This window comes from Xenopus tropicalis, chromosome 4 (assembly GCF_000004195.4).
Source record: "Xenopus tropicalis strain Nigerian chromosome 4, UCB_Xtro_10.0, whole genome shotgun sequence".
In the NCBI taxonomy this organism is placed as follows: domain Eukaryota; kingdom Metazoa; phylum Chordata; class Amphibia; order Anura; family Pipidae; genus Xenopus; species Xenopus tropicalis.
The window spans coordinates 137,765,902-137,789,507 of record NC_030680.2 but is presented as its reverse complement, the minus strand read 5'-3'; the positions used below and the strand labels follow the sequence as shown (position 1 = coordinate 137,789,507).

The following is a 23,606-nucleotide window of genomic DNA, read 5'->3' as shown; positions in this document are numbered from 1 at the left end:
GTGGGATGGCATATGCGGCGCCGCAATTTGCCGAAGTTGCAGAAGTTGCCTTGAGAGAAAACTTCTGCAACTTTGGCAAATCGCGGCGCCGTGTATGCCTTCCCACCGGCGATTTACATTTACATTTGATTTACAGTGACCTCCCCCCTCTCTATGGCCCTGATGCAGTAAATTAGTGTCTTGTCCCACTTTCCCATAGTTATCTTATTTTAAAGGGAATTACAGTAATGTGACACTGAGCACTCACCCCACAGCCCTGATGCCTTCCCAGCCATTATCTATAGGTTGATATAGCTTACTCCTCGCTTCAATGCCCTGCAGGGGTGATACAGCACCTTACACCAGTACCTTGTGACACTTCACCTTTAATATTCTACTCTTATCTCGAAAATATTGTAGTTAAAATAAAAGCAAAACCCTAGGACAGATCTGGTAAGGGGCATTGGCATATGTCCCTTTAAAAAGCACCAGCACACTGACCTACTTAGGGATGGATTTGGAACAACTTCACTAAGGGATTTGTCCACAATCAAGAGAAAGCAAGCTTTGTCCTGGGTTACCCTTTAGCGCTAAGCCCAGTGGCAAGGGGCACCCATGCCCAGTACGACAATAAATAGGGGCTAGGCACAGGGTTGGGCTTTGGGGTGCTCCACCAGTGAGGCTGCATTCAGAAATGATCCCCAAGGCTCTGCTTATTAATCAGTAGAAACAGATGCCAATGGGGGTCCAGGAGCATTTTATAGTCATATCTCGTATTTCTATATAAAGAAACAGATGGTTTTCCTGACAGTATTGGCATTGGGAGCCCTAAAAAGGATTTTTGGTGATTGCTGCATCTTGTTTAAAACTTTACTGGCTACATAAACACTTTATAAAAACCCCGATAACATATTGGCCAGCTGGTGGTGCAAAAAGTGCAGAATCTTGTCCAAATATATTTGCTGAACTAAGCACCCCATACAGTCAGCTCAGCATTAGGCCCCAAGGCACAGTCACACTCCATGTAATCAAACCCACTGGTCTAGGGCCCCTTCCTCACTGTACTTAAAGCTCATACTTTTAATCACAGAAGTTATAATGGCGTCAGACAAAAAAGCAAAAGGCTAACATGATGAGCCAACTTGCACCTTGACCAGCCTAAAGTAATAATATAATCCCATTGCCAAGCCCAGGGGACAAATAACTGCATTGGCAGAATTTGGTATGACCAATTTATGTGACATTCCGTTGGCACTTGGGCTGACCAATCGTATAGCGCCATTTATAACTAAGGGTTTTGCAGGAGTCAAACCAGCTTATCTATCTTAGAGCTTGGTGATTAACCACAAAGCCCCTTTGTCTGCAAGAAATGAGCTATCTCGTCAGCATGGCTGGGCAGGGCAATGTGAATAACACCACTGCAATGCAGTAAGGCTACGTAGGTTTCACTACGCAAAGTAATCAAACACTTGTACCAACTCCCATCCCATCTCCTCTCTGGGGTCTAATCTTCTCTCAATCTGCAACTGACAGGGCAGAAATCCATAGAGCAGGAGGTACGAGAATCTGTAGATAAATCTGCACTCAGAGAGGGTATTAGGGTAGGGGAGAAATCTTCTGCCCTGGGTCCCAACATAAGAGGGGAAGACAATAGATACAATTATAATTGATTTTGTTTTACAGATATTTTCATTGCAGTTCAACAACAACTGGAGCGGTGTCAGTTGGACATCCCTTATGTATAGGATTCCTCCAGATTCCCAGTATTGCCAGCCCCCCCCCCCCCCAATACTTCTTTAACTCCAGTCTTGCCAGAACTACAAAGGGGAAGCAATGGTTATTGCTAACTGCTCCAAACCAATTTACACTGCATTAAGTGTGTCTGTGGCCTGACCAAAGTTTGGTATGTGATCAAGTACCGATTTGATTAGACCAATCAGCAATTCCTAAGCTACAGGGAGTTTTAAGAGAACTTTACAGGGATGTCACAATGGGGCATGAGATTACTGGGTGGTTTAGAAATGGAGAGGGCCCTGTGGGGTCCTGAGTGCTGAGTAATTGTAATACATATTATCTTCCCAAAATATTGGGGGGAACTGATGTAGGACCCAGTCGCATATATCCGGCAGGGCTTAAGGCCTGAGGGTACTATGACCCACTAGGGTCAAAAAAGTTGTACTTACTATTTATTCCCTCCTTCAGTCATCTTTATGCAGTAGAAATGTCATTTATTTGTACTATTTTCCCTTATTTACTTTGACGTCACACATCTGTAAAATGTGTTGCAGTTTGTGCCACACACACATACAGAGAACTGATGGGCAATATTGCCAGTTGATATGGCCAGTCCTAGGAATGAGGCCATAAATACATCTCCTATCACATTTAGCCCTCCTGCTCCCTCTAGTGATTATTTATTATATAGTCCCAACTATGCTCAAATAATTGTGGTTTTCGACAAACTCGTATCTGTTGTACCGAAAATAAAACATGGAATGGTGAGAACAAGTATACAGGACACAAACTAAATGTGTGGGCCAAAGTGAGCAAACCTGCACCACAATCAGTACCTGGGCACTTACACTGCGTCTTTGAAAGGCAGAAAACATGCGAGTGCTCATGTACGTGCACAGTTGCAGTCCCCGCCATTTTCCTGCAGTCAGTTGCACTTAAAAACACTTTCATTAAAGATATTTGTATTAAATTGCGCTCCTTGCACCTCCTTATAGTTGCGATTGGTGCTTCGTTCCGAATTAAGCGTTGCTGCACCTATAGATGCAGGTGGTCATACACCCAACCTTATTATCGTACGAAAGATTGTTTCGTACAATATTCGGTGCATGTATGGCGGATCGACGAGATAGAATATCGCGAGCATTGAGTTTCGATCATCTAGTCGCTCGGGCGGGACAAAGAATTTTGAACCTGAATCATCAGGTGGATGCATAAACCCTCCATATCGGACGATTCAGTCCTGAACGACAATGGAAGGAACAAACAATCTTTATTTGTACGTGTATGACCACCTTTAGAGGAGAGAAGTCTTGGCACCCCTCATGAAGGATCAGACCTACTGGTGTTGGGTCCATGATGTTTCATCCCATTGATTCTAGCACAAACCTAGCTATAGACTAGTAAGTCCCTACCCCAAAAGATCAAAGAGCTGGATACTGCAGTTGAAGATCATAAAACTCACCAACTTCTAATCCTACTCTATGCTAAGCCAATATCTAACAATATCTAAAGGTAGCCATACATTATAAGACCTGCTCGTTCGGTAATCACACCATATGAGCAGATCTTTCACCTAATATGTCCATCTAAGGTAGGTGATATTGGAATAATCCTAGGGCCAAATGATCGGATTACAACAATGGGAATAGCAGCCGTCGGAGCAACGACCACAATAAATCCATGGGGTCCTCAGTTCAATGGGAAAATCATACCTGTCTGATCAACATCTGGAGATTTTTGGCTAGATATTTTGTAAGCTTTGTAAGCCTATTGGGGGCCCATACATGGGTCGATAAGGTGCCAAATCATCCTAAAGGTCCTGAATTGGCAGCTTAAATCTGCCTGGGTATGGCCACCCATACCTGTCACCTTTTCCAGATGGGACCCATATTAAGTCTGGGATCCTGGCGCTGAATGAAATCATTTTATTTAATAAGAAGATTGTGGTTTCACCAGCAGCATGAACCCATTGCCACAATTTCACCATGCATTATGTTTTGCTGGAAAAAAGAAAGCAGGTATCATTATTAACCGCCCCTTGTCTTCCACATCAACCAGTGGGATCGGAAGCCTCTTTAGCCCTTGTCAAAACGAAGGAGCTGTCTGGGCACCGTGTTTGGAAAAATTGGAAACATGGGAGCCTTTGATTCTATGAAGGACACTTGTAGCACAAGGGAGAGGAATGTCAAAATCCTGCTTCTGTTGTCATTTACCCAATAGAATGCAAAGCTGCGCCGAAGGGGTGAAACCTAATGTGTGTTCTGATCACAGTTCTGCTCTGAACACTAAAGCTTTGCAATTGTGATAATAAACAGAACCTTTGACTGTGCCCCGATGAACCCTGTATCCCCTTGTGGCAGATTGGACCTCTAGTGCTCATAAGCACCATGTTACAGTCCCTGGATTTATTTCCCTAATGACCTGCTGCTACATCTTAGCCTGCAGAACAACAGAGAGATGCTCCTCATTATCACTCTATCTGTTAGACATGAAGGGAAACCTTGCCAATTAGAGAGGATTCTAAAAATATGCTGTCAGTTAGGTAAACAACACAAAACTGAAGGTTTCCATAGTATAAATCAGCTCTGAGATACCTACTCAAAGAGGAGATGCCGCTAGACATGGAAATGAGGGTTAAGGTGGCCAAACAGGCAGAATGTATATGATTAGCCATAAGCAAGGTCACCTCTCTATTGTTCCATTGGTTTGAGAGGACCAACCAAATGACCAATAAAGAATTTTCCATCTGATCCTCCATCCACCATGATCACAGAATTATCTGTTGAAGCCCCTTGCTTAGACAGTCAGGCAGTATAGTGCAAAAACTGGGCAAATCGTATGGGATCGTATGGCTAGCTTTAAATAGTTCTGACTTCTGACCCCAATGTTTGCTGTGATGGCCTTCACTCTACACTACTATTTAAGAACATGTGGACCCTTTGCAGGTTGCGTCTACAGTCCTGACTGACTTGTACCAAGTGAATCAGACACTAATGCATTTAGCACCACATGCGATGCCATCTGTGAGGATATGGCCCCTAAAGGTGGCCACACACAGGCCAATTGTAGCTGCCGATCTTAGTCTCTTAGGCCAATTCGGCAGCTTATCGGCCCATGTAGGGACCCGATATCTGGACTGATATTGGGCAGATATCGATGGGGCAGGTTAAAAAATTTAGTCGAATTGGTGACCGCATCAGCTTGTTGATGTGGTCCCCGCACCGACTGCACCTATTACCGGCACTAGGGCCAAACGACTGAATTAGCCTAAATTCACCCGATATCGCCCACCCACCAAGTGAGCGGATCTTAACGTGTATGGCCACCTTCTCTCAATCTGTCCAGGCAGCACGTGTAGCCATGAAAGTAACACAAGGCTTAAAGGTTTTAGCTTTATCATTCCGTCTCAGGCCGAGAGAGGTTTTTTGCAATGTGTAATTGTATCCGTGGCGGGCATGAAAACACGTGGATCCGCTTACGGCACATTTCTGCTGCTCCTGTTAAATCACAGCACTATTGATTTCTCTCTGACCTTTCCGTCGAAACAGTTTTTATAAGCTCAGTGCAAACGGCTGTAAAAATCTGCACAATCCGTCGATAAGTCATAATGGCTATTAATCTGTGAGCTACAATAGCGCCGCTTTATCTTCCTGCCAATGAAATGATCCATCCGCCCATAAACACATCAGACGCGAGAAAGAGAGGCTGGTGGGTGAGGGTTGGACTATACCGATGCGGTTATTCTTGGGATAGAATGGTGCGGAATCTATCCATATTTTACTATAATAAATGATATGGGTATAGGACATTCTACCCTATGTATCTACATATCTGTGTTTATTAATATCAGTGGAAGAAGCCATAACTGCACGAACAAGAAGGCCCAGCTCAAAGGCAAGGTGATGGAGGCAGTTGGCCTAGGCCACAAGTTTCAGAGGGCCTTTGCTAACTAGGCCCTTACCCTGCCAATCTTTCCTTAACATTAATGCCAATACCAGTGGTGCTGATTCTCTACCTGTGGATAAAGGCAGATCCTACAATCCGCAGGCAGAGAATCAGCCCCTACACTGGCATCAGCTGTTCCCTGTGCCTGCTCCTGGAGCCATTGCCCAGGGTTGGACTGGAGTGTGCCGCCCGCCAAACCCACCCCCTCGTGTGGGAGATTGTGTCTGGGCCAGTGGGGCTTACTGGGTTTTTCCCCAGCTCCCTGCCAGCCCAGTCTGACCGTGCACCGGGCCTGAGAGGGTGCAATCCTGGTAGTTCTACCCCATGATTTTGGTGCCGAAACACACAAGTATGTCACAAAAAAAACAAATTGACTGCGAGGGTTCCATTTTTTATAGCTATTTTTAATCTTTCTTTTTGGGCCTTATTATTATTATAACATACCCACAGTAAAAGGGTATATATACAGTACTAGACATACAAGAAAACATACATACACAAACAATAACCAACACAAGAGGTAAAGAGGGCCCTGATTGAACATTCTGGTCCTTTGCGTTGACTTCCAAGGGGACATGGACCCTAGCCCCCAGGTGGCAGTTAACACTCAAAGCTTGAAGAACGAATGAAGGTAAACATTTAAAAAAAAAAAAAATGAAGACTAAATGCAAATTTATTATTTGCTCAGCACTCTCTAAATAAATATGCTTCATTGACATTCATTAGAAATCCAGTGTTGCTAAAATACTAAAAAAACAATTTTCTATAGTAAAATATAGAGCTTCTTATACAGTACTGTTCATTTGTGTAGAATAAAACTGACCTTCATGCCAATGTATCATGGCGTTTACTGCCTGGGCAGCTTGTCCCTATTTGCACAATCCATAAGACATATTAGGAGCCCCCCCACCCACCCTGTTCAGTTAAAGACTAAATAACAGAGTTAAGCAGCTGCATTGGATAGAAATGAGCGCAGCTTCATCTTGTTCCACAATAGAAGATAGCTGAGAGAAGGCACATTTATTTCCACACTCTGCACCCTGGTAAAACAACCCCCTGCCGTGCCCCTAAGCTGCCTGCAAGTGCTGAATGACTCTCTGTGGATTTACCCACAGCCCAAAGCATTAACAGTGCTAAGATATACAGTATAGTCCCTAGTCAGCCATTTTAAAAGAGCACTTTCAGTGTTACATAGTTTTTACCACTGAGTATATAAAAGGCATCTACCAATCCAAGAGTGATAGAATTTTAAGGGTAGGGGTTTAGAGAGCACAATGTGCTCATAAACTGTATAGAGATAGATCAGACCTCTACACTCACATAGACTGCTCTGTTTAGCCAGTTTACCCAGCATGCCAGGGTGCAGAAGACCCAATAACACTGCAGCATTTTGGTGCATGTTGTCAGTAGAGTGCTAGGCTGGTAGAGGATTCAAGAAGCAAAGGCAAAAATGGCAGTTAAATGTGCCTTGATCATAAGCCATGTTTAATCACTTGCCCATAACTTAAAGCGGGCAGCTAAGTGATGTTCCATGAAGGATAAGTAAGCCTTTTATTTCTAAATCCCCTAGAATTACTCTAAACAGTCCCCATAAAAATATACCTTTCTCCCTGCATGTAGATTCATTTTGTTTCTCTATTACAGTCAGCTCTTTTACTGACTTCCTTGTCTAGCATGAAGCTCCGCCCTCCTTTGCATTCTGAGCCCCCCTTCATTCAACTATGATGAACTCAAAGAGATGCCTACTGCACATGCCTAATTGATTGTAATTGGAGCAGAGGCAACGAGCATGCCCAGTAGGCACCCCTTCATAGTTTGGAAGAGGAGGGCTCAGAAACCAAAAGGGGGTAGAGCTTCACACTAGACAAGTAGGGAAGACAGTAAAAGAGCTGCAGTTCAGCTTCTTGTAATAGAGAAATAAAATAAATCTGCATGCAGGGAGAAAGGTGTGTTATTCTGGGGGCTTTACAGAGTCATTTTAGAAATTTCTTTTAAAAAAAAAGTTTACTTATTCTTTAAATGTAACACATAGGCATATGGGAGGATAATGAGAAACCATCCAAGTAAAGGACTTATTTATAAGAAAAGTGGTATAGTGGGAAAATTTTAGTGCAAATGTATTACAGCTCCTTTCAGATCAAAGGTTAAATAAAAAAACACTCAATGCAAAGTAAAGGGGCTCAGTCAGGATTTCAAGGAGCTGTATCCATAGTTCTGGTCCGGGTGGCGGATATTTCCCAGCATGCTTGAGAGTGTGCTAGGCTTGTTTTGGTGTGGCTTCCCCTGTATGACCTGCCATACTGCCTTCTGTATTGGGTGCTGGGTGCAAGTTGCCACTGAATCATTCCACAGGCAGAGCAGCTGCCCTTTTGGTATTTTGCACCCTAAAGCCAACATAGAATGTGTCCAAAACCCTGCAGTTACTTTCTGCTTCATGCAATTGGTACTTATAGGGTTCCCTGCAGGGTGGGAAACTTACTGTTTAGGTGCAGCACCTGTCAGCAAAGTGCTATGGGCCAGCAGCAGTGCCCCAGCTACTAAATAGCCCCCCAAATCTCCTGAGCAACAGGGTTCCAGCTCAGTGAAGCAGATATTGTAACAAAGGTTGTTTAAAAATGGGGGCCCCCTTAAATAGTGGTATCCCTTTAAATATTATACATTCATTTGTACATCTTTAATATAAGATATTACCTGCTGGCCAATAAAATAGTGCTGAACTACACCTCTCAGCTTTCTTCTCATATCTGAAGGTCTGCAGGCCACCCAATCCTACAATGTAAGATATATACATTTTTAAAATTAAAAAGTCCTAAATACAAAAAGACAAAGTGTGCAAGCAGCACTGTAGCTACAGTCTCCCATAAATACTATCACTAGGCTCCCTGAGTAAGTGCAATGGAAAAGGACACAGCAGCATTACTATACATCCCAGCTATGGGGATAACTAATATATTGATTGAAATCAACTTCACTTCTGGGCCTCCTGGAGCGGGAAGTTGGACAGATACCGGTCATAGTTCTCTTCACAAACTCTGATGCAATCAAGAAAGTAATCCTTCTCGGCAATGGCCCGGAGAAGGTCGTTCTGCACCAAACAGATGCCATACAGCTCGGAGGTGGTAACCTTTCTGGGCTGGGGTTTGTGTTGCTGATTCATGAAAACCTGGGACAGATAAGAAAGAAAAAAGGCGAATCAGTTATGATTTGTTTGGTCTTCTGATTTTAAAGTTATCTTTAAGGGAAGAAAGGGTTAATGTTCTGCACACTTAGCAGCATTTGTATTGTAGGAAGATTGTGGCTCATATTCAACTGGGTTAACAGGAGTGGGGGGATAATAGCCACTGGGAAGGGACTATGGCTGTGGGATAGCAGGTATAGTAGGGAGAGATGGTGCCTATAGTAACAGTGGGGGGATAATACCCTCTGGGAAGGGACTGGGGCTGTGGGATAGCAGGTATAGTAGGGAGAGATGGTGCCTATAGTAGCAGTGGGGGGATAATAGCCTCTGGGAAGGGACTGGGGCTGTGGGATAGCAGGTATAGTAGGGAGAGATGGTGCCTATAGTAGCAGTGGGGGGATAATAGCCTCTGGGAAGGGACTGGGGCTGTGGGATAGCAGGTATAGTAGGGAGAGATGGTGCGTATAGTAGCAGTGGGGGGATAATAGCCTCTGGGAAGGGACTGGGGCTGTGGGATAGCAAGTATAGTAGAGAGAGATGGTGCCTATAGTAGCAGTGGGATAATAGCCTCTGGGAAGGGACTGGGGCTGTGGGATAGCAGGTATAGTAGGGAGAGATGGTGCCTATAGTAGCAGTGGGGGATAATAGCCTCTGGGAAGGGACTGGGGCTGTGGGATAGCAGGTATAGTAGGGAGAGATGGTGCCTATAGTAGCAGTGGGGGGATAGCAGGTGTAGTAGGGAGAGATGGTGCCTATAGTAGCAGTGGGGGGATAATAGCCTCTGGGAAGGGACTGGGGCTGTGGGATAGCAAGTATAGTAGAGAGAGATGGTGCCTATAGTAGCAGTGGGATAATAGCCTCTGGGAAGGGACTGGGGCTGTGGGATAGCAGGTATAGTAGGGAGAGATGGTGCCTATATTAGCAGTGGGGGGATAATAGCCTCTGGGAAGGGACTGGGGCTGTGGGATAGCAAGTATAGTAGAGAGAGATGGTGCCTATAGTAGCAGTGGGATAATAGCCTCTGGGAAGGGACTGGGGCTGTGGGATAGCAAGTATAGTAGAGAGAGATGGTGCCTATAGTAGCAGTGGGATAATAGCCTCTGGGAAGGGACTGGGGCTGTGGGATAGCAGGTATAGTAGGGAGAGATGGTGCCTATATTAGCAGTGGGGGGATAATAGCCTCTGGGAAGGGACTGGGGCTGTGGGATAGCAAGTATAGTAGAGAGAGATGGTGCCTATAGTAGCAGTGGGGGGATAATAGCCTCTGGGAAGGGACTGGGGCTGTGGGATAGCAGGTATAGTAGGGAGAGATGGTGCCTATAGTAGCAGTGGGATAATAGCCTCTGGGAAGGGACTGGGGTTGTGGGATAGCAGGTATAGTAGGGAGAGATGGTGCCTATAGTAGCAGTGGGGGGATAGCAGGTGTAGTAGGGAGAGATGGTGCCTATAGTAGCAGTGGGGGGATAATAGCCTCTGGGAAGGGACTGGGGCTGTGGGATAGCAGGTATAGTAGGGAGAGATGGTGCCTATAGTAGCAATGGGGGGATAATAGCCTCTGGGAAGGGACTGGGGCTGTGGGATAGCAAGTATAGTAGAGAGAGATGGTGCCTATAGTAGCAGTGGGATAATAGCCTCTGGGAAGGGACTGTGGCTGTGGGATAGCAGGTATAGTAGGGAGAGATGGTGCCTATAGTAGCAGTGGGATAATAGCCTCTGGGAAGGGACTGGGGCTGTGGGATAGCAGGTATAGTAGGGAGAGATGGTGCCTATAGTAGCAGTGGGGGGATAGCAGGTGTAGTAGGGAGAGATGGTGCCTATAGTAGCAGTGGGGGGATAATAGCCTCTGGGAAGGGACTGGGGCTGTGGGATAGCAGGTATAGTAGGGAGAGATGGTGCCTATAGTAGCAGTGGGGGGATAATAGCCTCTGGGAAGGGACTGTGGCTGTGGGATAGCAGGTATAGTAGGGAGAGATGGTGCCTATAGTAGCAGTGGGGGGATAATAGCCTCTGGGAAGGGACTGGGGCTGTGGGATAGCAGGTATAGTAGGGAGAGATGGTGCCTATAGTAGCAGTGGGGGGATAATAGCCTCTGGGAAGGGACTGGGGCTGTGGGATAGCAGGTATAGTAGGGAGAGATGGTGCCTATAGTAGCTGACGTCACATTTAGAATTTAATTATTTTTGTTCTGTACCTGACAATTGACAATTGTATCCTCTTCGTTTAGCCTTATGTTGTCATCTATGAAAATATGCTGAGTGTCTCGGTCACTTGGGTCAATCCAAAATGGTTTCCCACCATCGCCGGAGAAATGATTTCTTGCCCACCTACAAAACATGAGTTGATATTGCCCCATTAAGCAACTACTGAGCAGGTTATTTGTATTAACCCTTTGAGAGCTGTGTTACAGTGAAGCAGTCATTTTGTCGAGATGGGCTTCCCTGTATCATGCTCCTTACCAGTCAAAGTGATCCTGAATCCCTCCTATTCCAGTCACGGAGTTGAAGTATTTATATATACTCTCCTTGTCTGCCTTGGTAGAGATACGATCCGAACCCCAGCTCATCACCACCTCCCTGGTACTGCAACGGATCTTCCCTGGGGTGAGACCCACATTCAGCTAAAGCAGTGAAATCAGAGAGTAAATTAAATACAATGTAAAATTATTGAGAGTCCTATATACATTTGCAATTCACATTCCTTATTTTTTGTAAGCTTCCAAGATATTAAGGGGAATAATTACAGTTCTAGTGATGAGCGAATCTGTCCCGCAAAACAGCGAAAAATTCGCGAAGCGGCGAAAATGTTGCACGTAAAAAAAAAATTTCCGCCCGGGACTACTCTTTTGACCCGTGACTATTTATTTTGACACGCAACTATTTATTTTGACGCCGCGACTATTCTCTTGACGCCCGCAACTATTTATTTTGACGTGGGATAATTTTTGGACGCATGCCAAATTTTTCCGCGGCTAATTTTTTCATACATTTTGCTAAACAATCCACCAATGCCAAAACACAGAAATTCATCGCGAATCCATGCCTGCCGAAACATTTCGCCCATCACTATACAGTTAAATTGAATGAATTTTGTTACCACAGCGCCACCTGCTGGTCAGTTTCAGACTGTGACTCAGTCGAGGAAGTTGTCAGGAGAAAGAATCAGGGCTGGTCTGATGTTCTTCTGGTTAGGAAAGACGTAGGAAAAGTTATGTGAGGTTTCTAATGTGTTTCCTAACCAGAAGAACATCAGCCCAGCCCTCTTTCTTTCTCCTGACAGCTTCCTCGACTGAGTCACGGTCGGAAACCTATCCTTAAACGTAAATTCTATGATCTATTGCCACATCCTATGTGGTAAAACCGCTAAAACCGCACGTCAGTGACCACATCAGGCCATTTCCGTATTTGTGAAAATGCAATTAAAAAAAAAAAAAAGGGATGCACCGAATCCAGGATTTGTCCTGCCTTTTTCAGCAGGATTCGGATTCACCCAAATCCAAGTGCCTGGCCAAGCCAAATCCGAATCCTTAGAATTACATGACTTTTCGTCAAATGAACACAAAAAGTTGAACATTTTTAACTGTGCGTTTCTTTAACCCTTCCACGGCCCAACTTGCATATGCACATTAGGATTTGGATTTAGCCCGGTATTCAGCCAAATACAGGGTTCAGCCAAATCCCAAAATAGTGGATCCCGTGCATCCCTAGAAAAAACCCACATATAAGTAAAGGCTTGGGTGCAAACAAAATGCTGGGAATTTGAAGACTGAAATTGCCCCAAATATTTTAGTAAATGTTCCCGGCAGCAACTCATTTAACGCAAATTGCTTATTAAGATTTAGCGTCCCTTTAATCACACATATTATATATATATATATTAGCGGTTATCCCGACACAGACTGTTTCTGAATGTGAGGAACTTGCTCTATCATCACATTGCTGACCTATACTATTTTAGGATCCGGCTGAACCCCGAATAGATTGGGCTGAATACCTAACCAAATCTGAGCCCTTTATAATAGCAAATCAGGATAAGTAAGGGTTAAAGACAACCACGCAGAACAAAATTTTCAATTTCCATATTTATGTGACAAAAAGTCATGTGATTTTAAGGATTTGGATTCGGTTCGGCCAGAGACATGGATTTGACGAATCAGAGTCCTGCTGAAAAAAGCCGAATCCTGGCCGAGTCCTGAGTGGGTGCATCCCTAATCCATATCATACAGTGTAATTTTGAGCAGGCCGACAGCCCCAAGCAGCAAGTAAAGGGTCAATCAGAATTTGCAAAACTCCACTATTTTGGCAACAATGGAATATCATGTTACTGTCTGGTTATCCTTAATATTCCTTACTTTTGTGCAAAAAGGCAACGTTTATAGAGCTTAGTAAATACGGTGCACACATGGTTTGACTCTATATCAGGTTTTTTTGCCAAACTTGCCCACCCAATAGCAGCAATGCACACAGTTTAGGGTTTCCACACAGCTGGTATTTGACTGGTCCAGTCTGTAAATCTCCAGCTGGGGCTGGAATTACAGATCTACTGGCAATGTAATTACAGGTAAGTTTGTAATACGCTTTAAATCCCTCCCTTCCCTGACCCTCTCCGCTGCTGGATTCCCCCTTATAAGGGCAGTCCCACCTATACCTCTTCATTTCCTTACCCAGTCTGCCCCATTTCCCCACCAAGCCCGTCCATTTCCCAACCCAGTCCACCCATTTCTCCCGCCCTCATGTGACATCACCTCCAACTCCCCCTACCCTCATGTGACATCACCTCCTCCTCCCTCACCCGGTATTACATCACAAAAAAAGCTGGCAACCCTAACACAGTTAACCCGAACTCTAACCTCAAATAGCAACCATATGACTAACAACTTTGCATTTAAGGTAGAAAGAAAGGTAAAAACTCAGTAAGCTTTATCAGAAAGTTCTATGTAAATACAGCCATAAGCACTCACAGAAAGAGTTCTCTGTCAAAAGATTTGTTGTCTCTGTTTTCCTGTACCAGAGACAGGCAGCTCTCTCCTCTCGCCCCTCCCCTCAAGAACTCCCCCCCCCTTAGGAATGTGGATCTGAGCCAATCAGCAGGAAGCTTCCTCATAGTCTTACTAACTGAGCATGTACACCGGTCTTGGTGCAGGAGGGAGGCATTATGGGAATTTTCTTTACAGAGCTCAGCATTTTTTTTTCCTATGAGGCTTCTGATCATCTGAACAGGAGAAATATGGGGAGACTTAAGGGCACTATTGAGAGAACTGAAGGTATGCCTGCAGCTTGGGATTAACTCTTTATTAGCCTTTCCTTCTCCTTTAAGTTTGTTCACTTACTGGGACTTTCCTCAGCTGAGGGAAATGGGGGTGCTCTCCCAGTAATGCAGAGTGAAGTGCCGGCAGTATGAGAGGAAGGTCGACGCCGAATGTCCGTAATAGCACAGAGAATTCCCGCCCTTGCTGATGCAGATTCTCTAACAGGTGGAAGAAGGAAGGGAGGATCCAGTGATAGACTGTCCCGTCCCCTTCTTTTTGTGTGAACATGTTATTTGCTTGCCCTTGCCACTCCAGCATCCGCATGTGACGGTCGAAGATCTCTTTAAATCTCTTCCCCATTTTGGTGTCGGTGAACTGTGCGTTCCGGCCAAACTGTGTGTAGTAATTGACTGCATTGTTGCATGGAGCTGTCACCGAAACACTGTCGCTCAGCCACATCCATTCACCTGGAACACAAGATCTATCAGTGCTCGGAAGAAGTAACCAGGAAAACACCGAGCAATAAAGAGAGCACAATTCATTAGGGATGCACTGAACCCGTAATTTGGGAATTTGGATAAATACCGAATGATTTTGGGGAAACACTGAACTGAATCAAAAACCCTAATTTTCATTTTCAAATTAAAAAAATGTAAACCCACCAGTATGGCTCCATGTTTGCTCCTTCAGAGGTCTAGACAGGGTGAAGCTGATGTTGGGGGGCAGAGCTGGTGGCGTCGGGGGCAGAGCTGGTAGTGTTGGGGGAGGGACAATATTTAGGAGCAGGCAGCAAGGCTATGATGTGACAGTCAGTGATTGGCTCTATTCCACTTTAGTCCTGTCTGATTTCAGACAAATGGACAGTTTTAAACTGGTCAGACAGGGATCCCCAACCTTTTTTACCACAGTCAAATGTAAAAAGAGTTGGGAGCAAAAAAAGCATAAAAAAGTTCCTGGGGGTGCCATATAAGGGCTATAATTGGCTATTTTGAATTCTTTATATGGACTTGCCTCCAAGCCAAGAATTTCAAAATAAGCACTTGCTTTGAGGCCGCTGGGAGTAACAGCCAAGGGGTTGGGGAGCAACATGTTACTCCTGAGCCACTGGTTGGGGATCACTGGGTCAGATCATGTAAAAACTAGTGATGAGCGACTTTTTTCACCAGGCATGGATTCGCAGCGAATTTCCACATTTCACCGTGGGCAAATTGTTTCGCAAAACTTCCATGAAAATTTGCCGCTGAAAAATTAGTGGCGCGGAATTTTTTTATGTCGCGCATCAAATCAGGTGCGGTCGCCTCAGAAAAGCGTGAGCGCCAAATGCGTTTTGCACATTTTTCTGCGTTCGCGAATTTTCGCGCATTTTATGGCGAAGCGAAATGGGACAGATTCGCTCATCACTAGTAAAAACCAGACTGTCATGGCAAACTGGCTACTTCGGGTGCTTTAAGTATGGTTGCCATCTGCCTAGTTTAAGCAGATTAGCCGTTTAGAATACAATAGGGGTCATTTATGATGAGCACATTTTTTCAGCGAAATTCCTCATTTTCCCATTGGCGAATTTTTCTGTGAAACTGCTGCAAAAATTTGCTGCAACGAAAAATTGCAATCGCAAAACTGGTGGTCAAGCGTTAAGCAATAATGAATAATTACACCATGCATGTAGCCGCCATCTTGTAAACACTGTTATTAAGGCAAGCTTTGCCTCATCCCAAATACTTGTTTATGCACCAGAATGGGGGACACAATTCCAGACCATTAGGGAGGGGCATGTGAGGAGTACAGTGACATCAGGAGCATAGAGGCGGGGCAGCCAATATATGATTGACAGGTTAGCTATCTTTATAAGAGGTATAGATGTTTTGAAAAAGAATTTGGGCTTCATGTTTTATTATATTACACACCTATAGGATGGAAAATATTCTCCCATAAAATAGGACTGTTGCTGCCAAGAAATGTTTTATTTGCAGGTGCTGGACAAACAGATAAAACCTTTAAATAGAAATAAAATATTTACATTGGTGTTACACCCATACACGCAATAAAGGTGCGTTAATCTACTGTATATTCCAGCATTGCGTTAGTCCCTTCTTAGGGCTACATCTTTGTTGGCCGTTACTTTTTTTTGGTATTTTGATTTAGTGCCTATGAGAGCCCCATGATTTTCACATTTTATTATTGCATCTTTTCTATTTTGATGTCATTTGTCAACCATAATTCAAATTCATTATTTTTAGTGCAAAAGACCCTCAAATTGTGGGGGAAAAAATACAAACGTTGAAGAATAACCCCCTAAAAGTCATGTAAAACACATATCCCATAGACTCCATTATAAGCAAATAATTCTAAATTTTAAAAATGATTTCCTTTTTCTCTGTAATAATAAAACAGTACCTGTACTTGATCCCAACTAAGATATAATTACCCCTTATTGGGGGCAGAACAGCCCTATTGGGTTTATTTAATGGTTAAATGATTCCCTTTTCTCTGTAATAATAAAACAATACCTGTACTTGATCCCAACTAAGATATAATTACCCCTTATTGGGGGCAGAACAGCCCTATTGGGTTTATTTAATGGTTAAATGATTCCCTTTTCTCTGTAATAATAAAACAGTACCTGTACTTGATCCCAACTAAGATATAATTACCCCTTATTGGGGCAGAACAGCCCTATTGGGTTTATTTCATGGTTAAATGATTCCCTTTTCTCTTTAATAATAAAACAGTACCTGTACTTGATCCCAACTAAGATATAATTACCCCTTATTGGGGGCAGAACAGCCCTATTGGGTTTATTTAATGGTTAAATTATTCCCTTTTCTCTGTAATAATAAAACAGTACCTGTACTTGATCCCAACTAAGATATAATTACCCCTTATTGGGGGCAGAACAGCCCTATTGGGTTTATTTCATGGTTAAATGATTCCCTTTTCTCTGTAATAATAAAACAGTACCTGTACTTGATCCCAACTAAGATATAATTACCCCTTATTGGGGGCAGAACAGCCCTATTGGGTTTATTTAATGGTTAAATTATTCCCTTTTCTCTGTAATAATAAAACAGTACCTGTACTTGATCCCAACTAAGATATAATTACCCCTTATTGGGGCAGAACAGCCCTATTGGGTTTATTTAATGGTTAAATGATTCCCTTTTCTCTGTAATAATAAAACAGTACCTGTACTTGATCCCAACTAAGATATAATTACCCCTTATTGGGGGCAGAACAATCCTATTGGATTTATTCAATATTTAAATGATTTTTAGTAGACTTAAGTTATGGAGATCCTATTTACAGAAAGATCCCTTATCCGGAAAACCCCAGGTCCCGAGCATTTTGAATAATAGGTCCCCTACCTGTACAGTCTTTTCCTATAATCTTCTTACCTGTTTCACTGATCTGTCCCCAGGTAACGGTGCTCAGGTAGGAGTTCAGGGCAGCTCTGGGCCCTTGGCCGGTAGCGGCGTCAGAGACCAGGATGGTATTATTCAAGTCCAAATGTAGAACTAGTTTCCGCTTCTTTGGCTGCTGCAGGGAAAGGGTCGGTGGTTGCACAGGAAATGCCACAGTCTCATCTTTTTCTCCATTTTCTTCTAATTGACAATCACTCATGTTTTAATAATAAATGGGATTTCTTTAAATTGCAGCAGGAATGTATATATTTCGATAAATGTATGTAATGTCTGAGTTATCTGTGCTTCAGTAGGCTCAGTACAGGCTGTAAAATGGAAAATAAAGGAAATGGGTATAGTCTGAAGAGAAAATAGATATTCATATGCTCTAAATTAGAGAAAAACACATACTTTAAAAATGTTACCAAGGAGAAGAAAAGTCATTTTGGCATTTTACTGCCAATAGATTTGCTATTTATTAGTACCACCTAGAACAATATATTTATTCTGCAGAAAGCATTACCATACCTGAGTAAACAGCTTTAGAAGCTTTCTCCCTTTGCTTAAGACAGCAGCTACCATTTTAAGTCGGTTCCTGCCTACAGCTCTAGCCGTTATAGCTGAGATCACACATTCCTAGGGGGGGGAGGGCGTTCTTAGCATTCTAGTGGGAGGGGGGAGCAGGAGAGGGGAGAGAGCTGTGCAGACTCTGGCCCCGGGAATAAATGATGTTTCTGAGAGAGGAAGTCAGACACTGAAACATCATGTTTACAAAAAAAGAGACAAGAAATCCTGTGTTTCTTTTGATAGAGGACTCAGTGCAGCGTTTCTGTGAGTGCTTATGGCTGTATTTACATAGACCTTTCTGATAAAGCTTACTTAGTTTTTACCTTTCCTTCTCCTTTCTTAAAAAAAAAAAACACATAAATTAGCATTATTAATTTAGCTATTTTTAGGGAAGCACAGAATCCAAGATTCGCTTTAGGATTCCGCTGAATCAGAACACTGTTTGCAGAATTCAGATATGACAGAACCAAATTGAATCTGAACTAGGATTGCCACCTCTCCAGTTTTGGCCCAGGCAGCTCGGTTTTCGGTAGGGCAGTCTCGGTCAAAACTACCTGCCCGGTTTTCCCAATTTGGAAAACTGAGCAGGATTCTCTAAGATTGATGCCCAATCGACACATCGTAGCCCTTCCCCCGTAATGTAACGTCCCACCTCCCTGCCTGGAGCTCCCAAGCAGGAGACCTGGCAACCCTAATCTGAACCCTCAGTCTTGTGACTTTGAAGCTTTGTAAAATGTGACAATTTTTTATTTAGAATTGATGTCATTGTTGTATTCTTCACAAATGTAAATAAGCAAATTGGTGTTTAGAGATTTGGTGCATCCCTAGTTTTTTTTTTAAGACGAGATATTATCTCAGGATATCACCTATTAAACCAGGGGTATCAAACTCAATCACATAAGGGGGCCGAAATCTAAAACACAGGCTATTAATATACTTAGTAAGATACTAAGGGGTATATTTATCACAATGTGTAAAAGTGGAGTAAGACATTACCGGTGATGTTGCTCATAGCAGCCAATAGATGCTTTGCTACTATTGAAATCTGATTACTGTTTGGATGCCTTGGGCAACATTACTGGTAATGCTTCACTTCACTTTTTACACAGCATGATAAATATACCCCTTAGTCTCAGTTACTATGTGAGGAAAATGGAAATTGATCAGGCTGGATGGTCAGACACACTCACCAAGGGCCACATAAAACAGCCAGGTGGGCCGGATTCGGCCCCCGGGCCTTGTGTTTGACATATATGTATTAAACCATTTTACTAGAAAAGATAAGGCACTGATTTTCAAACAGATAAGGGGAACCATTTTGGATTCTGCACAATATAAATCTTTGTAGCATTCTGGAATTCTCAGTTCTTTCCAATTCTTGGGAGCATTTTCCTACATGAGAATAGAAACAGTTTTTGGTTGGACGGCCTCTAGAATTATTGAAGTGGCTTTAACTTGTTGGAATGAATCACAAAATCCTGGTTCAGTAGTTATCATTTTTGATAACAGGGTCAGTTTTCAGCAGGGAGGGCATCTGCCCTGAGCCCCCAGCATCATTGGAGGAAAATGCTGATACAAACACAAAGAAGGTATTATTCTGTTCACTACAGCTCCCAGCATCCTGCCTGTGGCTAAAGCCTACAAAACAATGACATTTCAGAGTAAGCAAGTACTTTTTTGTTTTCTGTTTGGCAAATGACTTGCACTAATTCTACCTGTATAGAAATGACTTGCAGTCATATACATTTCTTTGGTTTCTCTATGGCAAGCCCCATACATTATACCCCTGCCCCATATTAGTTTGACCTATGTGTAGTCAATTTGGGGTCTTATTATTAAAAATACCATAACATAGCATAACATAACATAATAATAGTTTTAGACCGGTGGTAAATGAAAGCTATTCTAGTATCCCAAATATAATGCAGACAGGGATTTATTTCCCTAAAGGGGTGATTCTCCTTTAAGTTAACTTTTAGTATGTTAAAGAATGGCCAATTCTAAGCAACTTTTCAACTATTTCATTATTTTTATTTTTTTTTATAGTTTTTGACTTTTTTTTCTGCTGACTCTTTCCAGCTTTCAAAAGCGGGTCACTGACCCCAGCAGCCAAACCTATTGCTCTGTGAGGCCACAATTCTATTGTTATTGTTACTTTTTATAACTTATTTTTCTATTCAGGCCTCTCCTATTCACATACCTGTTTTCCTTTCAAACCATTCCCTGGTCAATAAGGTAATATGGACCCTAGCAACCAGATAACAGTTATAAGAAAGCTGCTGAACAAAAAGTGAAATAATTAAAAAAAAACTAAAATGAATAAAAAAAGAAGACCAATTGCAAATTGTCTCAGAATATTACTCTCTATATCATAATAAAAGTTAACTCAAAAGTTTGGATGTTGTAAGGCAGGGGTGCCCAGATTTTACTGTTATTTCTAGAGTCATAAAAGTCTACCCCCTCATTTGTATGACTATAATGGAAAATGTTTTTTCACTGAATTAAAAAATGTTGTACTTGAATAACAAACACCCCCCCCCCCCATTTTCATGCTACTGTATGTATAATCGGAATAACAGGAAGGGTGATCTAATGGAGTTGTTTGTGACAATGTTGGGTTGTTGTGATCTAATGGTCGCCAACTCAAGACCTACTGCTAGAGTCTGATGTACCCTTTGGGCACCCCTGTTCTAACAACACCCCAATAAAACAGGGTATGACATAGTATCTGCTTTTTGGGGTGATTTGGGGCATCACATTTTTACACTGGGACAGTGGGCAAAGGTCCTGAGAATCTTATGTGTGCCATTAAAGAGGCTGTACACTCTTGAATGAACTTTTAGCATGATGTAGACAGTGACATTCTGAGACAATTTGCAATTAGTGTTCATTTTGTCATTATTTGTGGTTTTTCAGTTGTATGGCTTTTTTTGGGGGAATTTCAGCAGCTATCTGGTTGCTAGGGTCTTGTTTACCTTAGCAACCTGGCAGTGGTTTGAATGAGAGACTGAGCATGCAAAAATGAACCTTCACCCGCACTGCCTACGCTCTCCAAAATCCACTCACCGCTCGGTGCACAGTGCTTAGAGGGATCGGCACCCTCCCCACAACTTCCAAAAAGATAGACAGCAACGGCACTCAAGAGCTTAATACGGGACTCAGCCCTTCAAAAGTTTTATTGCGGAAAATGCAAACGTTTCGAGGCAAAACAGCCCCTTTGTCAAGCATGCTTGAAGAAATTATAATTCAAAAACTATAAAAAAAAAAATGAAGACCAATGACAAAGTCGCTAAGAATATAGTTACATAGTTACATAGGGTTGAAAAAAGACCATTGTCCATCAAGTTCAACCCATCCGAGTAAACCCAGCACCCAACCTATACTAACCAAACTATATATATACAACCAGTAATACTAACTGTAGATATTAGTATCACAATAGCCTTGGATATTCTGCTTGTTCAAAAACTCATCCAGGCCCCTCTCATAGGCATTAACAGAATCTGCCATTACCCCATCACTAGGAAGGGCATTCCCCAACCTCACTGCCCTCACCGTGAGGAACCCCCTACGCTGCTTCAAATGGAAGCTCTGTTCCTCTAATCTAAAGGGGTGACCTCTGGTGCGTTGATTGTTTTTATGGGAAAAAAGAACATCCCCCAACTGCCTATAATCCCCTCTAATGTACTTGTACAGAGTAATCATGTCCCCTCGCAAGCGCCTCTTTTCCAAAGAAAACAACCTCAACCCTGACAGTCTCACCTCATAGTTTAACCCTTCCATCCCCTTTACCAGTTTAGTTGCAGTCTCTGCACTCTCTCCAGCTCATTAATATCCTTCTTAAGGACTGGAGCCCAAAACTGCCCCCCATACTCAAGGTGAGGCCTTACCAGGGACCTATAAAGGGGCAAAATTATGTTCTCATCCCTTGAGTCAATGCCCTTTTTTATACAAGACAGCACTTTATTTGCTTTAGTAGCCACAGAATGACACTGCCTGGAATTGGACAACTTGTGATCTACAAAAACCCCTAGATCCTTCTCCATTAAGGAAACCCCCAACACACTACCATTCAGTAGATAGTTCACGTTTATATTATTCCTACCAAAATACATAACTTTGCACTTGTCAACATTGAACCTCATTTTCCAGTTTGCTGCCCAGTTATCTAATTTTGTCAAATCGCTCTGCAAAGCGGCAGCATCCTAACATATATTCTATAATATATTAAAAGTTAACTCAAAGGTAAACCACCCCTTTAACCTTAGGCTTATGACCACTGTTGATACCCGGCGGAGAACATAAGTGGATTTGTGGCCCAGAGTGCATTTAGCCTCGCTGTATATCATGTCTATAGTCGTTATATACAAACATTGCTGTACCAATGGCCAGACAGTCACACGTGTCCTTTATCCCAGTGCAGAGCATAAAGGGGGAATAAAGGGATTATTTTCATGCCTGCGGCTGTGAGTATCCAATCCCCTGCCATTCACACACTTACTGAGGCGCTCTCCATCTGCCGGCTTCTCTCTCTCTCTTTCTCTCTCTCTCTCTCTCTCTTCCGTCTCTCTGCTTCCTACAATTCACAAACCAGGCACTGGGGTTTTTTTTTTTGTTTTGTCAACAAACTTTATTGAAAGCAGTTGACACTGCACACAAGAGGGTGAGAGTTAAAGGCACATGAATACTGAAAGACAAGTTGCCTTTATATAAAGGTGACATTTATAACATTGGAAGGGATGAATCATGGGGGTCGCACAGACTGGTTACATAAAGCTAGGGTTGCCACCTTTCCTCGAAAAAATACCGTCCTTCCTATAGTTTTATGTTTTTTTTCTTATTAAGCAACATATTTACCAGCTAGGCCAGGTGGCAACCCTACACAAAGGGGCTGATTTACTAAGACACGATTTCGAATCCGAATTGGAAAAATTCCGATTGGAAACGAACATTTTGCGATTTTTTCGTATTTTTTGCGATTTTTTCTGCGTTTTTACGATTTTTGCGTAAAAACGCGAGTTTTTCGGCGTCTTTACGATTTTTGCGTAAAAACGCGAGTTTTTCGTAGCCATTACGAAAGTTGCGCCAAGTCGCGATTTTTTCGTAGTGTTAACACTTGTGCGCAAAGTCGCGCCTTTTTCGTAGCGTTAAAACTTAAAAGGCGCGACGTTTCACGCAAGTTTTAACGCTACGAAAAAATCGCGACTTTGCGCAACTTTCGTAATGGCTACGAAAAACTCGCATTTTTACGCAAAAATCGTAAAGACGCCGAAAAACTCGCGTTTTTACGCAAAAATCGTAAAGACGCCGAAAAACTCGCGTTTTTACGCAAAAAACGTAAAGACGCCGAAAAAATCGCAAAATTACCGATCATTACGAAAAAAACGCAATCGGACGCATTCGGCCCGTTCGTGGGTTAGTAAATGTGCCCCAAAGTGCAAAGTAAAAATGAATCCCCCATATTGGGTCTAAGTAACAACATGGGCACTTCGCTGCAGGAACTTCATCCCAAATGTGTATTGAAGCATTAAAGTTTAAACATGTACTTATTTTTGCTGAA

At 42.8% G+C, this 23,606-nt stretch overlaps 1 protein-coding gene across 3 annotated transcripts; it reads right to left on the bottom strand.

The window, feature by feature from the left end:
• Positions 1–7,647: 7,647 nt before the first annotated feature.
• On the bottom strand, positions 7,648–22,659 carry LOC100488455. 3 transcript variants are annotated; one of them, XM_002933073.5, is made up of 6 exons: positions 22,548–22,659; positions 17,474–17,805; positions 14,163–14,548; positions 11,293–11,453; positions 11,028–11,160; positions 7,648–8,821 (listed from the first exon to the last, which is right to left on the bottom strand). In XM_002933073.5, exons 2-6 carry the CDS (start codon positions 17,697–17,699, stop codon positions 8,627–8,629), a joined length of 1,101 nt encoding a protein of 366 aa, XP_002933119.2. In that variant the 5' UTR covers positions 17,700–17,805; positions 22,548–22,659; the 3' UTR covers positions 7,648–8,626. The 3 variants fall into 3 exon arrangements, with proteins under 3 accessions (XP_002933119.2, XP_017949181.1, XP_031757043.1); XM_018093692.2 differs by having other exon boundaries at positions 7,648–8,806; XM_031901183.1 differs by lacking the exon at positions 22,548–22,659 and adding an exon at positions 22,429–22,447.
• Positions 22,660–23,606: the final 947 nt, after the last annotated feature.

What these genes read in the sequence shown, in the direction of transcription:
- LOC100488455 (XM_002933073.5), bottom strand. Translation starts at nt 17,699, where the DNA reads ATGAGTGATTGTCAATTAGAAGAAAATGGAGAAAAAGATGAGACTGTG. An exon ending in GGGACAGATCAGTGAAACAG is followed by an intron (nt 14,549 to 17,473) that starts GTAAGAAGATTA and finishes CTTGTGTTCCAG; the next exon opens with GTGAATGGATGTGGCTGAGC. An exon ending in CTCAGCTGAGGAAAGTCCCA is followed by an intron (nt 11,454 to 14,162) that starts GTAAGTGAACAA and finishes TCACTGCTTTAG; the next exon opens with CTGAATGTGGGTCTCACCCC.